Source organism: Erinaceus europaeus, chromosome 5 (genome assembly GCF_950295315.1).
Source record: "Erinaceus europaeus chromosome 5, mEriEur2.1, whole genome shotgun sequence".
Classification (NCBI taxonomy): domain Eukaryota; kingdom Metazoa; phylum Chordata; class Mammalia; order Eulipotyphla; family Erinaceidae; genus Erinaceus; species Erinaceus europaeus.
In genome coordinates, this window is record NC_080166.1 from 120,417,188 (window position 1) to 120,437,800 (window position 20,613).

Here is a 20,613-nt window from a genome sequence, read left to right on the forward strand (position 1 = left end):
TCCATCATTCTTTCCTCTCTTCCTCCCTCCCTCCCTCCCAAGGGACAGAGGGAAGGTCATGCTTTCTTCTCAATGTAGTGTGTATGTGTGTGTGTGTGTGTGTGGGGGTGTCAGGCTTGTATCTGGGTCCCACACATTATAAACTTATTTCAGACCATACGATCGGGTCACATGGTGTTGGAGGAAGCTTCTGTGCTGATATATTCTCTCTCATCCTCATTCTCTCTCTCTCTCTCTCTCTCTTTCTTTCTCTCTCTCCAGGGTTATTGCTGGGGCTCCATGCCTGCACTATGAATCCACTACTCCTGGCAGCCATTCCATTTTTCTTTCTTTCTTTCTCTCTTTTTTTGATAGGACAGAGGGAAATTGAGAGTGGAGGGGAAGATAGAGAGGGAGAGAGAAAGATAGACATCTGTAGATCTGCTTCACCACTTGGGAAGTGACCCCCTGCAGGTAGGGAACTGGGGGCTTGAACTGGGATTGTTATGCTTTGTACTATGTGCCCTTAACTTGGTGCACCAGGGGGGGTGGGGGTGGGCTCACTCACTCTCTAAAGCAATAAAGTCCTAGTAAAAACCAAACCAAACAAAACTAACAAACAAAAAGGGACAATCTTATTTCACCCTTAGAAACCTATAAAATATAAGAAAAGGAACAAGGACTGGAGAATTAGGTTTTTTGCCTAAGGCTGAGTAGAGGGAAGGAGGGCAGAACTCAAACCCAAGGGAAAAGCCTAGCTCTGCTGTGTCGGATGTGCCAGGAAGCTCCTGGGTCTTTTGAGTCCCTGAGAGTCACTCAGTAGCACAGTAATACACTTGAGCACCTACACTGTCCCGCTTAGGCTTGACCCAGTGCCCTTGTCAATTGTGTTTGGGTGGCCTGACTCTGGAACTTACACTAAGAGGAGGTGGCCAGGTCACCAGCAGGAAGATGGTGACCTTCAGAGATGTGGATCCCGAAAACCTCTCCTCCTTGGAGGGCTAGGTGACAATGCCGCAATCAATCCTCCCCCAGCCACAGAGCACTACGACCTCCCTTTCACCACACCCCACCCAGTTCTGGCAGTCAGATTAACTGTGACTGTAGGGGACTTCTGTCCCCTAAAGGGACAAAGCAGTTTTCTGATTATTCCCCAAAGTGAGGCATTTCCAGGTACTCAACTGAACACTTTCTGTGTAGTTTAAGCTTCACAACTCTAGGGTCAGTGTTCCTTTCTACTTTACAAGTGAAGAAACACAGAAAATTTGGGCCATTTTAACTGACTTTGGACAGAAGATGAGGAACCCAGATTTGAGGAGTCCAGCACCCAGGTTAGCCTGCTGAGGTGCTGGCTGGGAGAAGCCTCCCCATGGAGAAAGCTCCCCATTCAAATCCAACTCCCTCAAGAATTGATGTAACTACATTCCGCTCTAAAGAAACCAAGAACTGGGGGTGGGGTGGTGGTGCACCTGACTAAATGCATATTTTACCAGGTGCAAAGACCAGGGTTTGAACTCCCCACTCCCCACCTGCAGAGGGTCCACTTCATGAGTGGTAAAGCAGATCTGCAGATGCCTTTCTCTCTCTATCTCCCTGTCCTCTCTTAATTTCTCTGTTCTATCTAATAAAAAAATAAGAACAAAAAAAAAAAAACCTGGAAAAAATGCCCTCCAGGAACAGTGGATTAGTAGAGCAGGCACACGGAGCCCCACCCCAGTGTTAACCCTGGTAGCAATAAAAAACAAAAACAAAAACAGAGGAAAGAAAGGAAGGAAGAAAAAAGAAACCAAAAACCAAAGCCAGCAAGGGATCCAGAGCACATCCTGCATCTTGTCCTGAAAACAGAGAATGGCAGCAGGCTGGGTCGGGTTGGGTGGGGTCAGGAGGGAGCATGTTACCCAGGTGGCCCAAAGAGAGTACAGCTCCGGGAGAGCAGGGTGGGCCAGCAGCTGGGGACCCTTGTGGCCCTCAGGTGGGGGCTTGCTTATGCAAATCACACATACTTGCAAGAGTCCTGCCAGCTCTGAGCAGCCCTGCCAGCTACAGCAAAAGATGGTGGACTGGGGGGAGGGGGCTCTGTACCCTTTCATTGCTACTCAGGGTTACCCAGAACCCCTCTCCTTGCCCTGCCTGTGGACTCTACTGCCTAATAATAACAATAATAATAATAAGTGGATCTTTAAGTTAAAAATGAAATAAAACAACCCACACCAAGCTAGCTGCGTATACACTGCCCCCACTCCAACTCCGTGGACTGTGTTTCTCAATGACTGGCTCCCTCCCTGATAAAAGCTGGACTGAAAAAAATACTGCTTTAATTTTTTAAAAAAGAAATGATTATACTGCAAACAAAGAATTTATACAAAGCAAGGGGAGTCCATTTTTTTTTTATCTCTTTACATGTTATTTATTGTTTTCCACAAACATTACCTGAACGCAAGGCCCAGACCCTGGAAAACACAGACCTGTTTGGAAAGAACCACTAGGTCATTCTGAAAAGTTAAATAAAGACAACCAACCTTCAGAGCACCCCAATCTACACACATATATGCACACACAGAGCTATCATTTCTAAAGGTGTGGGAATCCTTGCTGGCTCAAGCCCAGTCAGGGTCCCTACTTGCTAGTTACATAGCCTTCCTTGTCCAGGGACCAAGTGCTAAGTCTGCACTCTAAGTCCAATGCCCCAACCATCTTCAGTTTAGAGAGGGCCCAGGGCATCACCTTCCTCCCCCATCTGTTGCTGCAGGCTATCCCCACTATCTTCCATGGAGGCAGGCACATAAAGACTCTTGAACTGTCCCTACACCCAACCCTGTCACTTCTTCAGAAGACAGGCACAAGTTGAAGACTGACTCAGTGAAGTATGTGGCTGTGTTAGGGGAGGTCTGGGGGGACAGTATAATGGTTATGCAAAAAAAGACTTTAGTTCCTGAGATGCCAATGTCTCAGGTCCAATCCCCAGCACCACTATAAGCCAGAGCTGTGCAGTGTACTGGTAAGAAAAATAATAGTAATAATAATGATAGTAAGGGGAAGAGGTGGGCGAAAAGGAGGGAGTCATTCCACTCCAAAGGCATAGATTTTATGGACCCTTCGAAAGTTGTATGTCTTTCTTTCCAGTCCTTTCTAAACAGCCTGGATGAAAAACGGTTGTGCATCGGGACAGATTAAGGGTACCCACGCTGCTTGACTGCTGTGTTACCCTAAAAAGGGTTCCAGCCAACTCTGGTCTCAAAAAGGGAGGTCCAGGGCTCTGGAGTGCGACCGCGGCGGGCCGAACTGTGACTCCCCCCGGCACCCCAACAGGCACCGCTCATGAGAGCCGGGGTTCTCCCGGTCTAGGGAGGGCCCGGAAGCTACGGTCACCTTGCACTGCACCACCAAGGCCGGTAGTCCGCACTCGGGGTCCCAGTCCCGCTTCCCCCTAGCCTGCGAGTGGCAGAGACCGTCCGCGGGGAGCAGCTCCGTCTCTCACCGGGGTTCCTGCGGCCGCAGGGGCGCCAGGCTGGAGGGCTGCGGAGACGCGCTGAGGCCGGGGGGCAGGCGGCCCTCTCGGGCCGGCACCGGGGCGGGCACGGCTGGGGGCACCGTGCCTCCTGGGGGAGGCGGTGGTGGCAGCGCCAGCAGCTCGTCGCCCGAGGTCACCGCGCAGTCCTGCTCTGGCTCTGCGCTCCCACCGCCGGCGGCCGCCGGCCCGCAGCCGCGCTTCTTGTCCTCCTCTTTTTTCCACTTCATGCGGCGATTTTGAAACCAGATCTTGATGTGCCTCTCGGTCAAGTTTAGCATGACGGCCAACTCCACCCGGCGCGGCCGAGAGATGTACTTGTTGAAGAGGAACTCCTTCTCCAGTTCCAGCAGCTGCGCGCGGGTGTAGGCGGTGCGGGTCCGCTTGTTCTCCTCCGGCTCCACAGTGTAAGCACCGCCTGCGGGCGACACAGAACGTGAGTGTGGGCCTGCGACCCCACCCCTGCAGCTCAACCCTTGGGTCCAAGGCCAGACCGCCCCCGCCACTCCCAGCCTCACCCACCTCCCAACCCCAGCACCCTGCCCAAGGACCCAGCCTGAGCGCACGTAGCCCTTTCCTAGCAAAGGACTAGTTTTCTAGAAGGTCAAAACAAAGCGGTCCGTTGTCAGGGTGGTCCCCAAAGTGGTGTTTGGGTTGATGCCGATTAAAATACACGGAGTCAATATTTATAACGACTGGTTCTACAAAAGGAAGCAAAAATGCCTTTAAACGACCTCGTAATAAATACCACTACATACACCCAAAGGCCATGCAAACACTAATTGGAAAGAACATATATATCCCTTTGTTCACAGATGCATTATTTACAATAGCTAAGGGGTGGACGCAGCCTAAATGCCCATGGACAGATGACTGAATGAAGAAGTTATAGGATATATACTCTATGGAATACAAGATGCAATTTTAAAAGGGACAAAAAGGATGGAAGTGAAGGTTGTTATGCTAGGTGAAATAAGTAAAGAGGTGGAAAAGCAATCGTCAAATTGTTTCACTCATGTATGAAATATATATGTGTGTGTGTATATACACATACACATATATATATACACGTATATATATACATATATATATATGGCTCTGAAAACTATATATGGTGGTGCCAGAGGGAGGGGCCACAGGAATTTTGGTGGTGGGTTCAGTGAGTTGTACAAACACACACACACACACACACACACAGAGGTGAAGCTATACCTCTGAAATTCTACAATTTTCTAAACCAGTTCTAATGATAAAATTATTTTTAAAATAACACAATGCCTTTAATACAGGACTTGGAAATATTCAAGACTTTGAAGACAACTCATAGTAAAAAAGACATGTGAAATCACTATCCAAAACACACATTGATGTATGATTGAAATAATACATTTCAGGACCTGAAACCAACCATTACCATGCTTGATGCTATTTAATTTCCCCAAAGATAATGGCCACAGCTCAGTAAATTGCTTCTACAACTGATTAGTGGATGCAGTATTTAATCTGAATATTTTTGAACTAAGGGCCAAGGGAAATAGTATAACCTGGTAGAAACCAACTTACATGCATTGCAGCCCCAGAGGCCACAAGTTCAATGCCCAGCACCACCTTATGCTGAGCAGTGTTATGGCCTCTCCTCAAAAAAAAAAAAAATGAGGTTATTACATCTATTGTTACGTTGAACTATTTATTATCTCTCTGTGTTGTTCAGATCCAATAAATCTATAATCATGATTTTAATGCTAGCCAGCCAGGCTTCTGCCTAAGAAGAAAAACTATTCTGGGCAACCCCCTGGTCCCAAATGCAGGAAAGACACGCAGGAGAGATGGAAAGACAGATAAGCAGAGCCTGGAGCCCTACTAGGGAGCTTGGCTTGGCACAGAAAGGAATGTTGATGGGATCTTGGACTTTTGTATTCACAGCTTCAAACCCTGGACCTAGAAAGTCATAGCCCTGCATGGCTGGGTAGATTCGTGCTGCACACCCAATGTTTGTTTTCTGGTAAAATTGGTTAGATAGCCTGTGAGGTTCTAGCAGAACTTCAGCCAGAGAGAGGCCTCTAGTGAACTGTATGAGCTATGGTCTTTTCTTCTATAGCCCATGATGGTTATGGCTTAAGAAGTGAAAAGCTAGTGTCTAGGGGTCAGGGTTAATTGCCTTATGGGACCCACCCCCTTCACCCCAGGCTGAAAGGAAGCACCCAGAAGTCAAGGCTCAGACCTGAGTGAGTCAGGGAGTCCCACTCCCTGGGGTGGCCTTGGAACCTGGTTCTCTCAAATCTTCCCGGATGTGGGAGTACAGGGAGTGCTCGCTGACATTTAGAGAAGCTCTCCAGGTTTCTCACATTCAGCTTGGAGCCACAAAGTACTCTGATCCACTTCAGCCCACTCCTCAGGGCTGTGAAGGTGGAATACCCTAGTGTCTTGGTGGAGACCACTGAAGGCAATCTGGGGAAAATGTAAGAGCACAGGTCCCGTGCCTTTCTCAAGGCATTGGACAAGGTGGTGTAGGGGTGACCTGGCCAGATGAAACTCACACAGATTTTTTTTTTTAGGTGGAGGTTTTTAGAAGTCTATTGTTTTAAACATTCACATCTGAACTACAAAAAAAAAAAAAAAAAAAAAAGCCCCAGGTTATTTATTCCAGACTTCTTCTCAGGGGAGATTCCTACTGCTGAACCCTTCAGTTCGGCTCCTTCGAAGGTTTTCAGCAATACTCTGTAGTCAACTTTTCTTTTTGGAGGGGGCAACCCCCTCTGCCTCACCAGCCCAACGCAGCTGTCAAAGCCTCTTGGTCTTAAACCCTGAGCCTGAGGAGCCTCCACCCCACCCTAACACACACACACACACACACACACACACACACACACACACACACACACACACCTAGTCTGGGCAGCACTGCCTGGATGTTTTTATCCAGATTTAACTTGCTGGCTCCTTGGGTCACCATGCTCAAGCTCCACCAGAGCGTGGGAAAACCCCTGTGTGTGTGTGTGGGGGGAGAACACATATGGAAGTCACCCCAATTCAGAAAGCCTTTCTGGGCCTGCTTCCCCTTTCTTCCTTATGAAGTTGCGAAGTTGCAGAGGCACAGCTAGAAAAGCACTTTCCTGCAGCCAAGAAAGGCAGCATCTATCAGGAAAGGCAGCGCTTAGGCCCAAGGCTCCCTGCATACTGGGCCTCCTAAATCTCTGCACCTGAAGGGCAGGGGGCCAGGGCAGAGATGCCTAGCCAGCATCCCGCATCCCGCACCCCTGGGGGCTGAGACTGTAGTGAAACTTACTCCTCCCCTTGCCTTAGCACCCAAGGGGTCCTTTCAGCCTGCAGGAGGAAGGGAACAAGGGGGATCTCAAACCAGGGACCCAGGGGCAGCATGCCCCCACCCTTGATGGCGCCAAGATGTGTGTCAGGCAGTGCTGGTCAGATCTCACAACCAGAGCGTCTTGAAGTTTCTGAGGTAGAACATAGTCAGCTCGAGGCTCTTCACTGCATTTCTGGTTGTTGGTTGGAAGGAAGAGAAAAGCCAGCAATATGCACTGCAGGTTGTGGCAGGTCACTGTACCACACTGGTGGGTGAAGGGCCTTGGAGGGGCTGCTCCCCACCTCTAGGTTCCCAGTTACAAGTAGGCTGCTGAAGTCCTGGGGACCCCCAGGACCCCTCTTCCCAGACCTGTTCTGCATCTTCTTCATGGGATGCAGCTAAGGGAGAGCCATTCAAACATTTGGATTTGATTAAAAACAAATTCAAATCAGAGATGCTTCTCCCAGCTGCCCGACTCCATCCGAGGAGTGGGGAGCACCTAGCCCTGCCCAGACCAGGGCACCATCACTTGTGCAGATGCAGCTTTCCTACTCTCTATTCTGCGTTGGCCTGTTTGCTCCTCTTGGCTGGGAGAGGGCTCCACTGGGTCAGCTTTCTCCACTGACTCTCTAGGAAGTCTGGGCTGGTGGGTCACCCCAGGGAGGAGGGCTCAGGGCTGGATGTTCAAGTGGTCTTGAATTTGGCCAGGCCACTGCCTCCCCCTCCCCCCCAATGCTGCTTGGAGCCAGCAGTCACAGGGCAGGAAAGGACATCCAGCTCATAGAAGAAGGGCAGGGAGGGAGAGACTGGATCAGAGGGCTGGGGAGACAGCATAATGGCTATGCAAGATTTATATGTCACAGGTTCTGTGGTCCAAAATTCAATCCCCAGCACCACCAGGGTTGTGCAGTGCCCCCCCTCCAATCTCTCTCTGGACCAGAAAAAACGATAAAGCCATCTGAGCAGCACGGTCAGCTGGACTCTGTGTGGTTCAGCCTGACCTGAGCTGTCTGCAGTTTGGGAAGAGGTGGGAAGAGAGTCCCCCGGGGCACTGGGAGGTAGTGGGGCAAAGTGGCTGGAGCTAGGACTTACCTGCCCACTGGCCCTTCCACGCGTGGGCCTTGGTGGACTTCATCCACGGGAAGGGCAGCTGGACGCGGCTGGGCTCCTCCAGGGCGCTGGACTCTGCATCCGGGAAGGGCCCAGCGGGCGGGTGCGGGAGCCCGAGCTGCGCGGGGAGGTGGTGGAAGTGAGCCACCGCGGGCTCGTCGGCTAGGGCCGGCACCTCGTACGGGGAGATGTCCGGGGGGCTGCCCTGCTCCAGCGATCCCAGGGCGCCGGGGAAAGGGGGTGGCGGCGGTGGCTGGCGGCCCATGTACAGGCACGCAGGCGGGCTGGTGCTGAACTCCGGCGCTGGGCCGCGCTGGAAGGCGCACGGGTCCTTGTAGAGCTGCGTGGCCGCGTAGTACTGCTCATCGCCGTTCATGGCTGCTGCCCGGGCTGGAGCACCCTGGCCTAGGGAACTGGAGCTGGGGACTTGGAGCCTCTCGGCGCTCCCGCTCCCCGCTCCGCCCCTGATCACTTTGACAGCTGGGCTCTGCGTTCTAGGGGAACCCGCGTCCGGCGGGGTCCGCAAGGCCGCTGCGCCATAGGCTCGCCGGTGCCCCACGTGGCTTCGCCTGGACCCGCCATTGGCCTGACTCACCGGCTTAAGAAGCGAGGCCCCGGCACCCTGGAGCACCTGCACTTGTCTCAGTTTTCTCTCCCAGCTGAGTGCAGGGCGCACACCTCTCTCAGCAGCTCTCCAAAGTGAGATACTCGGAAATCTTGACACCTCCACTCACTGAGAAAACCTTTCCATCCACGCCCTGTGGCCGCTTTTTCTTTTAGGAATATGCACATAGCACACATGATTTATTGCATAGCAATTCATTAACACAATTCACCAGTGCACATATGTTGAGGTCGTGCACTTACGCGACTGCGCTCCGAAGAGGTGGCACAGGGCCCACCCTTCTAGGTTGGAAGAGGTTGGTCGTCTTCTTTGTGAGATCTGTGCACCTCCCTGTTAGCTTTTGCACACGTAAGGAGCAGGGATTCATGGTAGGTTTGTATCGGTGACTGAGCCCCGGGGACTTCCGTAGTGCAGACTACTTCGGAAGCATTTGCGGAGACTTAAAACACTTAGTTTGTGGAGGAGAGAAAATAGCAGTGTCCTCCCGTGGCTGGCAAGGAGGAGTGAGGGGCAAGGGGGTTGGCACCGCGTTCCCAGAACCTTGATGGCTCTTCTGGGACCCCCAGAGAGTACACTGCTATGAGGAAGCGGGTCAGAGAAAGAAAGAGGAATACACAGGTGGCATTTTATAGCACTCCGTGGAAGCTTCCACGACTCCTTAACTCAAAGAGCCGCTTTTGCGGACCCAGTGGTCGTCTGACCAGCTTGGGGGGAGGGCGGCGACATCAAACTCCAGGCCGGGCTGAGCCCCTGGCTGCCCTGGACTTGTGGGGGAGCTGGGGGGGGGGGCGGGCGGGGAGGCTCAAGGTCTGGCTGAAATGACCACATTTGTCCAGACACCACAGGAGGGGGCTGGGTGGGAAGAAAAACTGAACTTTGGGGAAAAGCCTTGGGCAGAGGCCGTGGGAGCCCCAAGAAACCAGCTGGAGGATATCACAGCTCTCAGACGCCTCCCTTGCCCGTCTTTTAACCTATTTTCTCCTAGTGGAGAAGTCTGTGTTTTCAAAATCTAACGATTAAGTGTGCTACTCCGAAGCACTTTCATTTTCATTAAAAAATATATAGAGAAAAGAAAAGAAAAGGAAAAAATGCAAGTGGGCGGCTGGGAAGGTGGCTCAGAGGGTAGGTAGTGCTTGTGCTTGCAACCCCAAGGCCCAGGGTTCAGTTTGCCACAAAGTAATTGGAGGAAAGCTGTGCCATTCTCCTTCTCTCTTCCCTCTCTTCTCTTCTCTCCTTTTTTCAGACATAAACATAAATTTGTAAGAACCCCAAAGACAGCCGGGAACGAGGAACTCCCCCCAAGCTGCTGTCGGGGCCAGGCCCCGGGGGCGTCCTAACACTACAAGGAGCTGAGTCCGGGTGTCTGGAGACACTCTCCCTGCGGGCAGGCGGCCGGGAACCTGGCGGATGGGGGCTGCGGGGGGCGGGAGAGTCCAAGCGATTTCGTAGGGAAAAGAGCCACCTGCGGTCCTCAGGGGCCCGCGGTGAGAGAGGCCCTGGGCCCCGCGCAGGTAATCTCCGCGCCGGACTCAATGAGGCCATTGTTCCCCGCGGGTGCCGGGGACCCGCGCTATCACCCCGGCCGCGAGGGACAGCATCGATCCGCTGGGCAGGGCCGGAGGGGGTTGTCCAGCCACTGCGTGTTGACCCTCGGAGATAATCTGCCCAGAGCCGCGGGTTGACTTGGCGACCTGGTTATGAGCTGGGAGGCGAGCTCCGCTGGGAACAAAGACCGACCACCAGCCCCTTTGCTTTTCCCCTCCCCCATTCCCCGTGGCACCCTCCCCCCCCACTCCTAACCTGGTCCGCGCCACCTCCCTAACCCCTCCTCCCCATCTGGTCGCCAAATCCCCCCCCCCACCCGGAGTGTTTACTTTGCACTTCTCGTCTAATTGCACATTTCTGCAAATTGGTCTCCATCTCGATGCTTCATTGGCTCGCATTTAATATTTTTGCTCGGCCCTGCAGAAAGAAAAGGGGCGCTCAGCAGAAAGCACACACGCCCACGGCGCTGGGGGGCGAGACCCTGGGACACCTGAGCTGGGCAAAATTGTGGGCGCAGGGGCTGGGGGGAGCGGCTGACGGGGTGCACTGGAAGCCAACCCTCTCCCTGGCGATTAGTATTTCTTCTGCCCGCGACCTGGAGAAGTGACCCAGGAAACAAGGGTCGAAGAGCCACTTAACTGTCATTACAGGACAGGAGAAAGCAAACGGGACTTTTGGTTGAGCTGGTTATAAAGTGCGTCCATATAAAAACCCTCCGCTGCGTCTCCTCCCTTCTCCCCCCGCCCCGCCACCCTCCGGGTTTCTGGGTGTCCCTAGCGCCGAGTGCATTACAGGTGCCTTGTTTCCGCTCAGAAGCCCGGCTGACGCCTGCGCCCCTCTCGCCTCCCACCGGCCGCTGAGCGATACCGAGCCATTAGGCGAGCGCCTTCTCAAGCCATTTAACAGCAGCTCTTATGGATAAATCAACAAAAAAGGCTGTAAACCAATTATCGTGTGGACAGTGAAAAAGTCGTTTATTAGCAGGCTGTCCTGATAGGCCTCGCTGATACAGGAGGTCCTAGTCTGTCCTCTTCCCCGGCCCCCACCCACGGGCAGTGCTGGGTCCTTCCCTGTTTCACCACCATGTCCAGGGCTGACTCTGGGTTGGTGATCAGAAAGTTTAGGCCACTATATCCCTCTGTGCAGGGGAAGCAACACAAGACTGACGTCAGGTGAACCTTACTTAACTCTAAAGATGGATACACAATAATGTTGCATAGGATTAAATTTATTACAGCACATTCGTTTTAGTAATTATTCAGTAATTTGCTGTCCATTTTTTTAAAGAATTTATTTATTAGTGAGAAAGACAGGAGAAAGAACCAGACATCACTCTGGTACATGTGCTGCTGGGGATTGAACTCTGGACCTCATGTTTGAGAATCCAGTGCTTTATCCATTGCACCACCTCCCAGACCACTCAATATTTATTTATTTATTTATTTTCCCTTTTATTGCCCTTGTTGTTTTATTATTGTAGTTGTTATTGTTGTTGATGATGTTGTTGTTGTTGGACAGGACAGAGAGAAATGGAGAGAGCAGGGGAAGATGGGGAGAGAAGGAGAGACACCTGCAGATCTGCTTCACTGCTGGTGAAGCGACTCCCCTGCAGGTGCAGGTGGGGAGCCGGGGCTTGAACTGGGATCCTTACACCAGTCCTTGTGCTTTGTGCCACGTGCACTTAACCCGCTGCGCTACAGCCCGACTCCCCAGTTTTTTAAAATTTAATTTCCTCTTGACTTCAAAAATCTAAAGCAAACAACAGGAAGGATCCATCACTGACCTTGAAGTATTGCAGAAGAACATGGGCCCCTGCTTTTCATGTTCCCACCTCCAGAGTCTGGTACTCTGGCCTAAGGTGCTGGGGAAGGAGGGCAGAGGCTCAGAATACCCATCTTATTCAGGAAAGCTACTCAGACCTCAAATTAAAAGTTTCTCAATCTGTCAAGGGGTAAAACAACCAAGCAGAAAAATAAGTGAAGGACTGAAATTATTTTCTAGCTAACTCACCCCCCCACACACACACACCATGTACTAACAGGCACATACGGATAATCTAATTTAATTGCACCATCATATTGTTCTCTCTCTGTCTCTAAATGTCTCCATCCCGGATAGGAGTGGGAAAAGTGGCACCCACTCCAGTGGTAGGTGAACCTCTCCCCCTCACTACACCTTATGGATGCCTTGTGAGGAAGGGTTGTCAGACAACTGCCCTTTCCTGTGACCTCTGCGTAATCCTTTGGAATTCCCCCCATTTGCTTCACATTTGAAAGCAAAAATGTGAAAGGAACTTAAAACTCCAAAGGATCTAAGCACCCCCCAACCCCTGCTCCTTGCTCCCCTGTGGTGCACCCCTGCTATGTGATCCCCTGTGGTGCACCCCTGCTATGTGAACCCACCCCTCTGGCTGGTTCTCACCCAGACTTCCACCTCTGTCCCATCTTCCAGATATCCTTTCTCTAGAAATCCCAGTCCTTCCCACTTCCTTTCCCCCCTGGCCGGGCTGACCAGGTCCTGGATGCCATTGAAATGCCTTTCCTTTGTCCCTCCCCCTTTGCTGTTTCCTGTGACTAATCCTCTGTTCTCCTGGGAACCTGCTCTCTCTCACCTCAAGGTTCTTGTGGAGCTCAAAGCTGGGTTGCCTTCTTGACACTTGCATGGCTTGCTGATGGGCATTTTCAATAGCATTTCTTGAATGAGCACTACATGTCTGTAATCCCTTTGAGTGATGATAACACAACAGTAAGGCCATGCTCTGGTCCTCAGGTTGATGGAAAAGTCCTAGGAGCTGCACACACCCATTTAAAAAATATTTATTTGGGGCTGGTCAGTACTGCACCTAGTTAAGTGCATATGTTAAAATGCTTAAGGACCTGAGTTCCAGTCCCCACTCCCCACCTGCAGGGGTGAAGCTTTAGGATCCATGAAGGAAGTATTGCACAATCCTAGGAGGTGTTCTTCCCATTTTACTGTGGAGGACACTGAGCCATAGAGATACTAAGTAACTTGCCCAAACAGAAACCAGCAGCTAAGAAGTGGGTGAACCCGGCATGACTCTATACTGTCTCACTCTATACTCCAAAGACTCTTCAAATTCAATGAGACAAAATATCTAATGTTCTTGGCACATTGAGGTATTCAGCAAATAGCCATCTCTTCCTTTGTCTCCTATCATTACTTTATTTTATTTTTATTTTTTCTTGTCATCAGGGTTATAGTGGTTGGGGGTGGGGCTTGGTGCTTACATGATCAATCCACTGCTCCTGGTGGCCATCCTCCATCCCCCTTTTTTCTCCTTTATTTGACAGGACAGAGAGAAATTGGGAGGGGAGGAGATAGAGAGGGAGAGAGATAGTGCAACACCTGCAGTACTTGCTTCACTGCTCCTGAAGCCTCCCTCCTGTAGGCGGGGAGCAGGGGTTCAAACCTAGGCCCTTGCACATGTGTGCTTACAGTGTGCTCCACAGCCCAACTCCCTTGAAAGAGAAAACATCACTCTGTGTGATAGTCTCTGCAAGTGCAGTGCAGTGCAGTGCAATGCTCTACCCACTTGGTGCCTACCTTACAAATCCAAGGCTCCTGGAGGCCATTTTCTCCATTTTGTTGCCTTTGTTGTTGTTGTTATTGTTGCTTTTGTCGTTGGATATGACAGTGAGATATCAAGAGGAGGGGAAAACAGAGAGGGGGAGAGAAAGATACACCTGCAGATCTGCTTCACCACTTGTGGAGTGACCCCCTGCCCCACAGGTGGGGAGCCAGCTAGCCAGGGGCTGGAACCAGGATCCTTGCGCTTTGAGCCATGAGTGCTGTGTTAACCCCCTGTTCTAGTCCGACCCAGGAGATTTTTTTTTTTTTAACCTGTGAGATTTTAACCATTTGGCCATTGCTAGCTCTGAAAGAATTGCAGAGCTATTACCAGAGCCCAACAGGCAGAGCAAGTAGGGCATAGTCAATAGTAGTTGGAGGAAGCACTGAGCAGATGTGGAATATCTGCTTAGAATTCCCATACATAAAGAGGCATACATAAAGAGGGCACAGGGTGAAGGAGAACTGCTCCAGTAGCCCTTAATATACCACACAGAGAGGACTCTCAGGGGTTTCTCTTCTACATCCAGAAAAACCCCAAAGACATGAAAGGGTGAACTCATCTTAGCTGACAAGACCACAACTATGTGAGTAGGTGTGGAATCCAGCTTCTTCTAGGCAGTGCCTTCTAGCTAGTCACAGCCACTGTATCCTTTACAGTTCTCCAGGTCCTGGTTGGAAATGACACTACTCCCAGAAACTCAGAGACAGTGCTCTGATGGTTCAGGAGAGAGGGGACTGATGCTAGTGCTGGGGTTGTAGCTGGGCTGGAATTCTGCCCTTTTCCTTTGTTTTCCTGGCCTAGAAGGTGACCAATGGTCTCCCTGGTGAGCATACAATGGTCTTCTTGGTGAACACCTCATCAAAGTGATTCCTCTGTACAGCCCCCAATCTAAGATGCAGCCTTGCCCATAGACATTTTTAAAAATTTATTTATTTATTCCCTTTTTGTTGTCCTTGTTGTTTTATTGTTATAGTTATTGTTGTTATTGCTGTCGTTGTTGTTTGATAGGACAGTGAGAGATGGAGAGAGGAGGGGGAGACAGAGAGGAGGGAGAGAAAGATAGACACCTGCAGACCTGCTTCACCACTTGTGAAGCGACTCCCCTGCAGGTGGGGAGCTGGGGGCTCGAACCAGGATCCATGCGTTGGTCCTTGCACTTTGCACCACCTGCACTTAACCTGCTGCGCTACCGCCCGACCCCGCCTCTTGTAGAAATTTAATGAACTGAATTCAATCAAAGATATATCGACAGTGCAAGGAGTACGAAGTTGCACTAAATCGCCACTAAAATGACTTTCAAGTCTAAAAAAGAAAGGGAGAAAGAGAGGAAAGAAGGAAGGGAGGAAGGAAGGAAGGAAGGAGCTGGTGGGAATAGAAGTGGGAGAGCTACCTCCTAACTCAGAACAGTACCATGGGAGATCTTCGCTTTTCATGGCACAGGGCAGGGTAGACCTTTGTCCTCTCTTGCGGTGATTCAAGGCAAAGGTCACCATTTGACTGTGGTCTAGACTTCATTGAGTTTTTCCACTAATAATATCTCTTATCAGTGTATTGTGCTGTATTTAAATACATTTGTTTTGTGTGTTTCTCCAGTTCATATTCATAGAGTAGTGTTTCTGGAAATGACTCATGAGCTACAAACATTAAAATCACTGGGTTGCTTTCCAAATGCAAATTTCTGGGCCCAACCCCAGATTTATTGATTAATAATATGGGGCATGTTGTGGGGCTTGGGAATCTGACTTTTTTTTTCTCTGCTAGGGTTACCACTGGGGCTCACTGTCTGTGTCACTCTCTTTCTTTTTGAGAGAGGGTAAGAGAGAGGGAAAGAAAGAAGAAAAGACATGTGCAGCCCAGCTCTACTGCTCATGAAGATTCCCTTCTGCATGTGGGGACCAAGGATTGGGTTTTGAATTTAGGTCTATACACATGGTAATGAATCATGGACTATTCAAATGAAAGTATCTCTGTATCATAAGGCTTCTGCGATGTTTAAACAAGGAAAGCAGGAACAAATGCCCGTGTAAGAGAAGAAAGCGTTGGCTCTCTACAGGACTAAAACAGACATTACAGCTATTTGGGGGCTAGAGAGATAGCTCATCGGGTAGAGTGCTTGCCTTGCCATGCATGTGACCCAGGTGGGAGAACTAGCACTACATGAGAAGTACTATGGCAACTGAGGAAACTCTAGTGCTGTTCTGTCTTCCTGTTTCCATCTGAATGAAAAACAAGTGGACTGAAGTAGTGAAATTGTGTATAACCTAGCCCCCCTCCTCCCCCACCACATAAATCCAAAAAATTTTCATAGCAGGTTATAAGTCTTGACTATTTCCATAGATTTTTCCTTTTTGCACTGCCACTGCTTCCTTATGTGCCTAAGGATTTAGCAAGGATCAGCATGATCTTATTTTATTATCCTGCTTACTCCCACTGAGCTCTTTAGAAACAGTGGGACTTCCCTTGAGATGTTAATGTGGCTCCAGTGTGGGCTCAGCAAAGTTGACCTGAGCATTTCCAACCACAGTAGCTAACACATAAGGGCAAATAAAGGGAGGCAATAAACCCAGAGCAAATTGATTCATCTCTAGGCAGTACCATTAACCTGTGTCTTAATGCCATACTCTCTCTATGCTGAACATGGCCAAATAGCTTCCTTTAAAGGTAAGTGAATTTTATATAATTTGTAGCTAATTCCATTTAATTCTGCCCACATGAGCATGTGATAAGGGAATGTTAACCAGGTTAACAACAACAGGCTAAAAGGGGCGTTGGGGAGGAGGCCAATATTTGATTTCCTAGTGCTGTGGCTCAGCGCTGAGAAGTCCAGATTACTATGAGTGTGTTGGTTTCTTGGTTATTTGCTTTCTGTTCTAGCTCCTGAGTAAAGGGCAGTGAGAAAACACCGGGACCCCATCTGTCACAATGAGGCCAGTTACGACAATAACAACTACTCCTTTTTATAAAATCATTCTTGGTCTGACAGACTCCCCTTGGACTGCAGGGAATCAGGAAGAGTAAAAATAATAGAATCAATAACAACTTTGTTATCTAGTAACTTAAACAACTCTTGCCTGCTGAGATGGCAGAACAGGCTTTCTTATCTTGGAAACAGGAAAACTTTCTGGATAGTACATTATTTTTCACAAAATGTTTCTAACTAGGTTCCTAAAGAAAGCACCTACAGTAGGAGCCATACCAAGTGCTAATCACTTAGACAGGATATTTTAAAATATGAGAAAGAATTAGGTCTTTACAACTGATATATATATATATATATATATATATATATATATATATATATATATATATATATATATAGTCTCTTCTTTTTATTCATTAAAATGTGGACTGGAATGTCATTATTTGAATATTATAAACTTGAAATGGAAAATTCTCATTTAAATGTCCAGGTCATCTGGTCAAGTTGATTTCGTTCCTCTATCAGTGCTTGTCTAGTTCACTGTGTGCCTCATATTCTGAGAACTTTCGTAATTCATAGCCAGGATTATAGAGTCAGGGAGCGCTCTCTGCTAAAAAAAAAAAAAATCTATTTTTTAAAAATGGCAGGGAGTGGGCCAGTTTTGATTTGGGTGTTGCATGTTTATTACTTTGCAGGTAAATATTGCTGATTCCATTCAAGTGTCCTCAACTGTATCTTAGTATGAAGAGACCCATCTCTTCCATAGTGCAGATGCTTCTAACATCAACTAATTAGACACTGCACACACACCGCAGAGATTGTCCTGACCTGATTCGTTTGAATAATTGAAGGGAAAGCAAACACTAAGGGGTTTAGGTTATTAAGTAAGTCTGTCTGCACTACTCCAGTTTGAACTCCACTCTGTCACTCCTGTGCTGAGTTGTCAGCACTAACTCACTCATCTCACTGTCACTTGAACACTTTACATAGGGGAGCATTCAATTCCCAACACAGACAATTATATATCATATTTTATATTGTTTGTATTAAAAAGAAAATATTATCTATGCACTCCAGAGACCATAGTCATTCTACATACAAACTGACTTAATTCCCACTGGTTTTCTTGGAAAAGAAGCACACATGGACCTAAAACTCAGTTTAGGAGAAAAAATTTTTTCACTAATGCTGTATTGTAAAGCATAATCAATCAGTGTTGTCTGCTTCATTTACAAAGCCATTTATTAGACTCTGCCAACATGGTCACAGTCAAACCTTGAAGTTTTTTAAAAGTTGGAGTTAGAGATTGCCACGAATCCAGATAAACAGAGGTGCTTTCTTACCTTCCCAGCAAATTGTGACAGGTGATAACAAAAAGGCAAACAAAAGTCTCTAACCCCCAGACTGCTGTTATCTGTCTCCTGGCCCATGATTACACAGAATTTGGAGTTTTCTCAAGAGAGTAGAGTGACACTATTTACCTTTTTTGTATTTATATGACCGGTAGCCAAACTTAAATAAAATAAACGGAGAACGTCAGGTAAGAAGAAGTATTTATTGAGAAACACTGAAATTTCCTTCTTTTCTTTTGTTGCATTTTTAAAAATTTTTTAAAAAATATTTATTTTCCCTTTTGCTGCCCTTGTTGTTTTTTGTTGTTGTTGTAGTTACTATTGTTGTTACTGATGTCACTGTTGGATAGGACAGAGAGAAATGGAGAGAGGAGGGGAAGACAGAGAGGAGGAGAGAAAGACAGACACCTGCAGACCTGCTCCACCGCTTGTGAAGCGACTCCCCTGCAGGTGGGGAGCCGGGGGCTCGAACCAGGATCCTTACGCCGGTCCTTGTGCTTCGCACCACATGCGCTGAACCCACTGAGCTACCGCCCGACTCCCCTTGTTGCATTTTATTATGAATATTGTCCCTGAAAATTCCAGGTCCATTTTTCTTTTTTCTTTTTCCCCGATTAGTGATTTAATAGTGGTTTACAAGATTGTAACATTACAGGGGTATAGTCCACAGTACCCCTACATTTGAACTTCTGTGACTCCCTCCTCCCACCAACTATCATAGTTCTCACAGTTTTAGCTGTAGTTTATCTACTCCCCCTTCCTTGCTTTTTTTTCTTTTTCTTTCTTCCTTTCCCTATCTATCTATCTATCTATCTACCTTTATTCCTTATTTTCTACAAGTTGATGTGTTTCAGTTGCCTATATTCCATATACAAATGAAACCATCTGTTAGTTGTATCTCACTTCTTTCCATATTTCACTGAGCATAGTCACCTCCAGTTCCATCCATTTTGTCTTGAAGGATGTGAAATCTTTTTGTTGTTTCTTTACTCTTTTTAGTTGCAGAGTAGTATTCCATTAAATGTATGTCCCACAACTATTTATTTATTTATTTATTTAATGAGAGATACAGAGAGAAAGACACACAGAGAGATAGCAGAGCACTGCTTAGATCTGGTAGTGCGAGAGAGTGAATCTGGGACCTCAGAGCTTTAGACATGAAAGTCTTTATGGATAACTACTATGCTATCTCCTCAACTCCCATGACTTCTCCATTCAGTTATCTGTCTGTGGGTGTTTACCTTGCTCCCACTTCTTGCCAATTGTGAATAAAGCAGCTATAAACACAGAGGTGCATATGTCATCCCAAGACTATTTTTAAAAAGAACTTACTTTTTTAAGTTTTAAAAATATTTTATTGGGAGTCGGGTGGTAGTGCAGTGGGCTAAGTGCCTGTGGCGCAAAGCGCAAGGACCGTCGTAAGGATCCCGGTTCAAGCCCCTGGCTCCCCACCTGCAGGGGAGTCGCTTCACAAGCCGTGAAGCAGGTCTGCAGGTGTCTATCTTTCCCTCCCCCTCTCTGTCTTCCCCTCCTCTCTCCATTTCTCTCTGTCCTATCTGACAACGACAACATCAAATAACAACAACAATAATAACTACAACCATAATAACAACAACAACAACAATAAAAACAACAAGGGCAACAAAAAGGAAATAAATAAATATTTAAAAAAATTTTACTTTAATAAGAGAGATACAGAAGGAAGAGAAGGAGAAAGAAAGGGAGAGAGAGAAGGAGAAGGATAGGGAGAGAGAGTTGGGAGCACTGCTCAACTCTGGTTTATGGTGGTGTTGGGGATTGGATTTGGGACCTTGGAGTCTCCCTGGCCTTGAGTGCTGATCTTATACCATCTATCATAATTTTACAGAATTTTACTTCTGGTTGCAGTGAAAGAAAATTGTTGTTAAAATTCGGAGGCTCCAGCTGGCTGGGCTAGCTTCACGGGCGGGTAACAGAGATGACCAGAGACATACGGCTGGGCAGGGAAGTTGTATTTCTTTATTCGGGAACAACGATTCATAAACTAACCCAAACTAATCACCAAACAGAACTCTGCTGCCTCTTTGCCCCACGACGGCGCCAAGCACTCTCGGACTCTGGAACCCTCTCGGGGTTCCTTGGGGCGGGGCCAAGCGGGCCTGTGAAACTAGCAGGACTGATCCAATTTTCTTGGCAGGGGGAGAGCTAGAACAACCTAATGTAAAGCATACAAGAGAAAATAACAAAAATAGTTGATGTACATTTCAGTTGAAAAGAGTAATTAACAAAGTCAAGTGGTGTTTAAACAGTGTTTATTTTTATACTTTTAGTATGTTGAGTAAAAGGCAGTGGTTTGCTCTTGAGAAGTAGGTAGCTGCATACCCTGACCAGTTCTTTGCTCCTCATCTAATTGAAGCTCCATTTTCTCAAAAGTACATTCACAGAGATTCAGTTTTATTCATCTACTAAGGAAATTATTAATCAGGTCAATAGGAGCAACTAACGTTACCTTTGCACACATTTTTCCACAAAATCCTCATATCAAGTTACTGGGTGTTAGGTGGGGGAAACAACATAATGGGTATGCAACAGACTCATAGCTGAGGCTCCAAGGTCCCAGGTTCAGTCCCCAGCACCACCATGTGCCAGAGCTGAGTAGTGCTCTGGGAGGGAGGCTGTAGGGGGGAGTTAGTAGATGT

The 20,613-nt window shown here is 48.1% G+C and overlaps 1 protein-coding gene across 1 annotated transcript; it reads right to left on the minus strand.

Annotated features, from left to right (window-relative positions):
• Positions 1 to 3,383: 3,383 nt before the first annotated feature.
• Positions 3,384 to 8,285, minus strand: PDX1 (pancreatic and duodenal homeobox 1). Its single transcript, XM_007522386.1, has 2 exons — positions 7,884 to 8,285; positions 3,384 to 3,905 (listed from the first exon to the last, which is right to left on the minus strand). Exons 1-2 carry the CDS (start codon positions 8,275 to 8,277, stop codon positions 3,454 to 3,456), a joined length of 846 nt encoding a protein of 281 aa, XP_007522448.1. The 5' UTR covers positions 8,278 to 8,285; the 3' UTR covers positions 3,384 to 3,453.
• Positions 8,286 to 20,613: the final 12,328 nt, after the last annotated feature.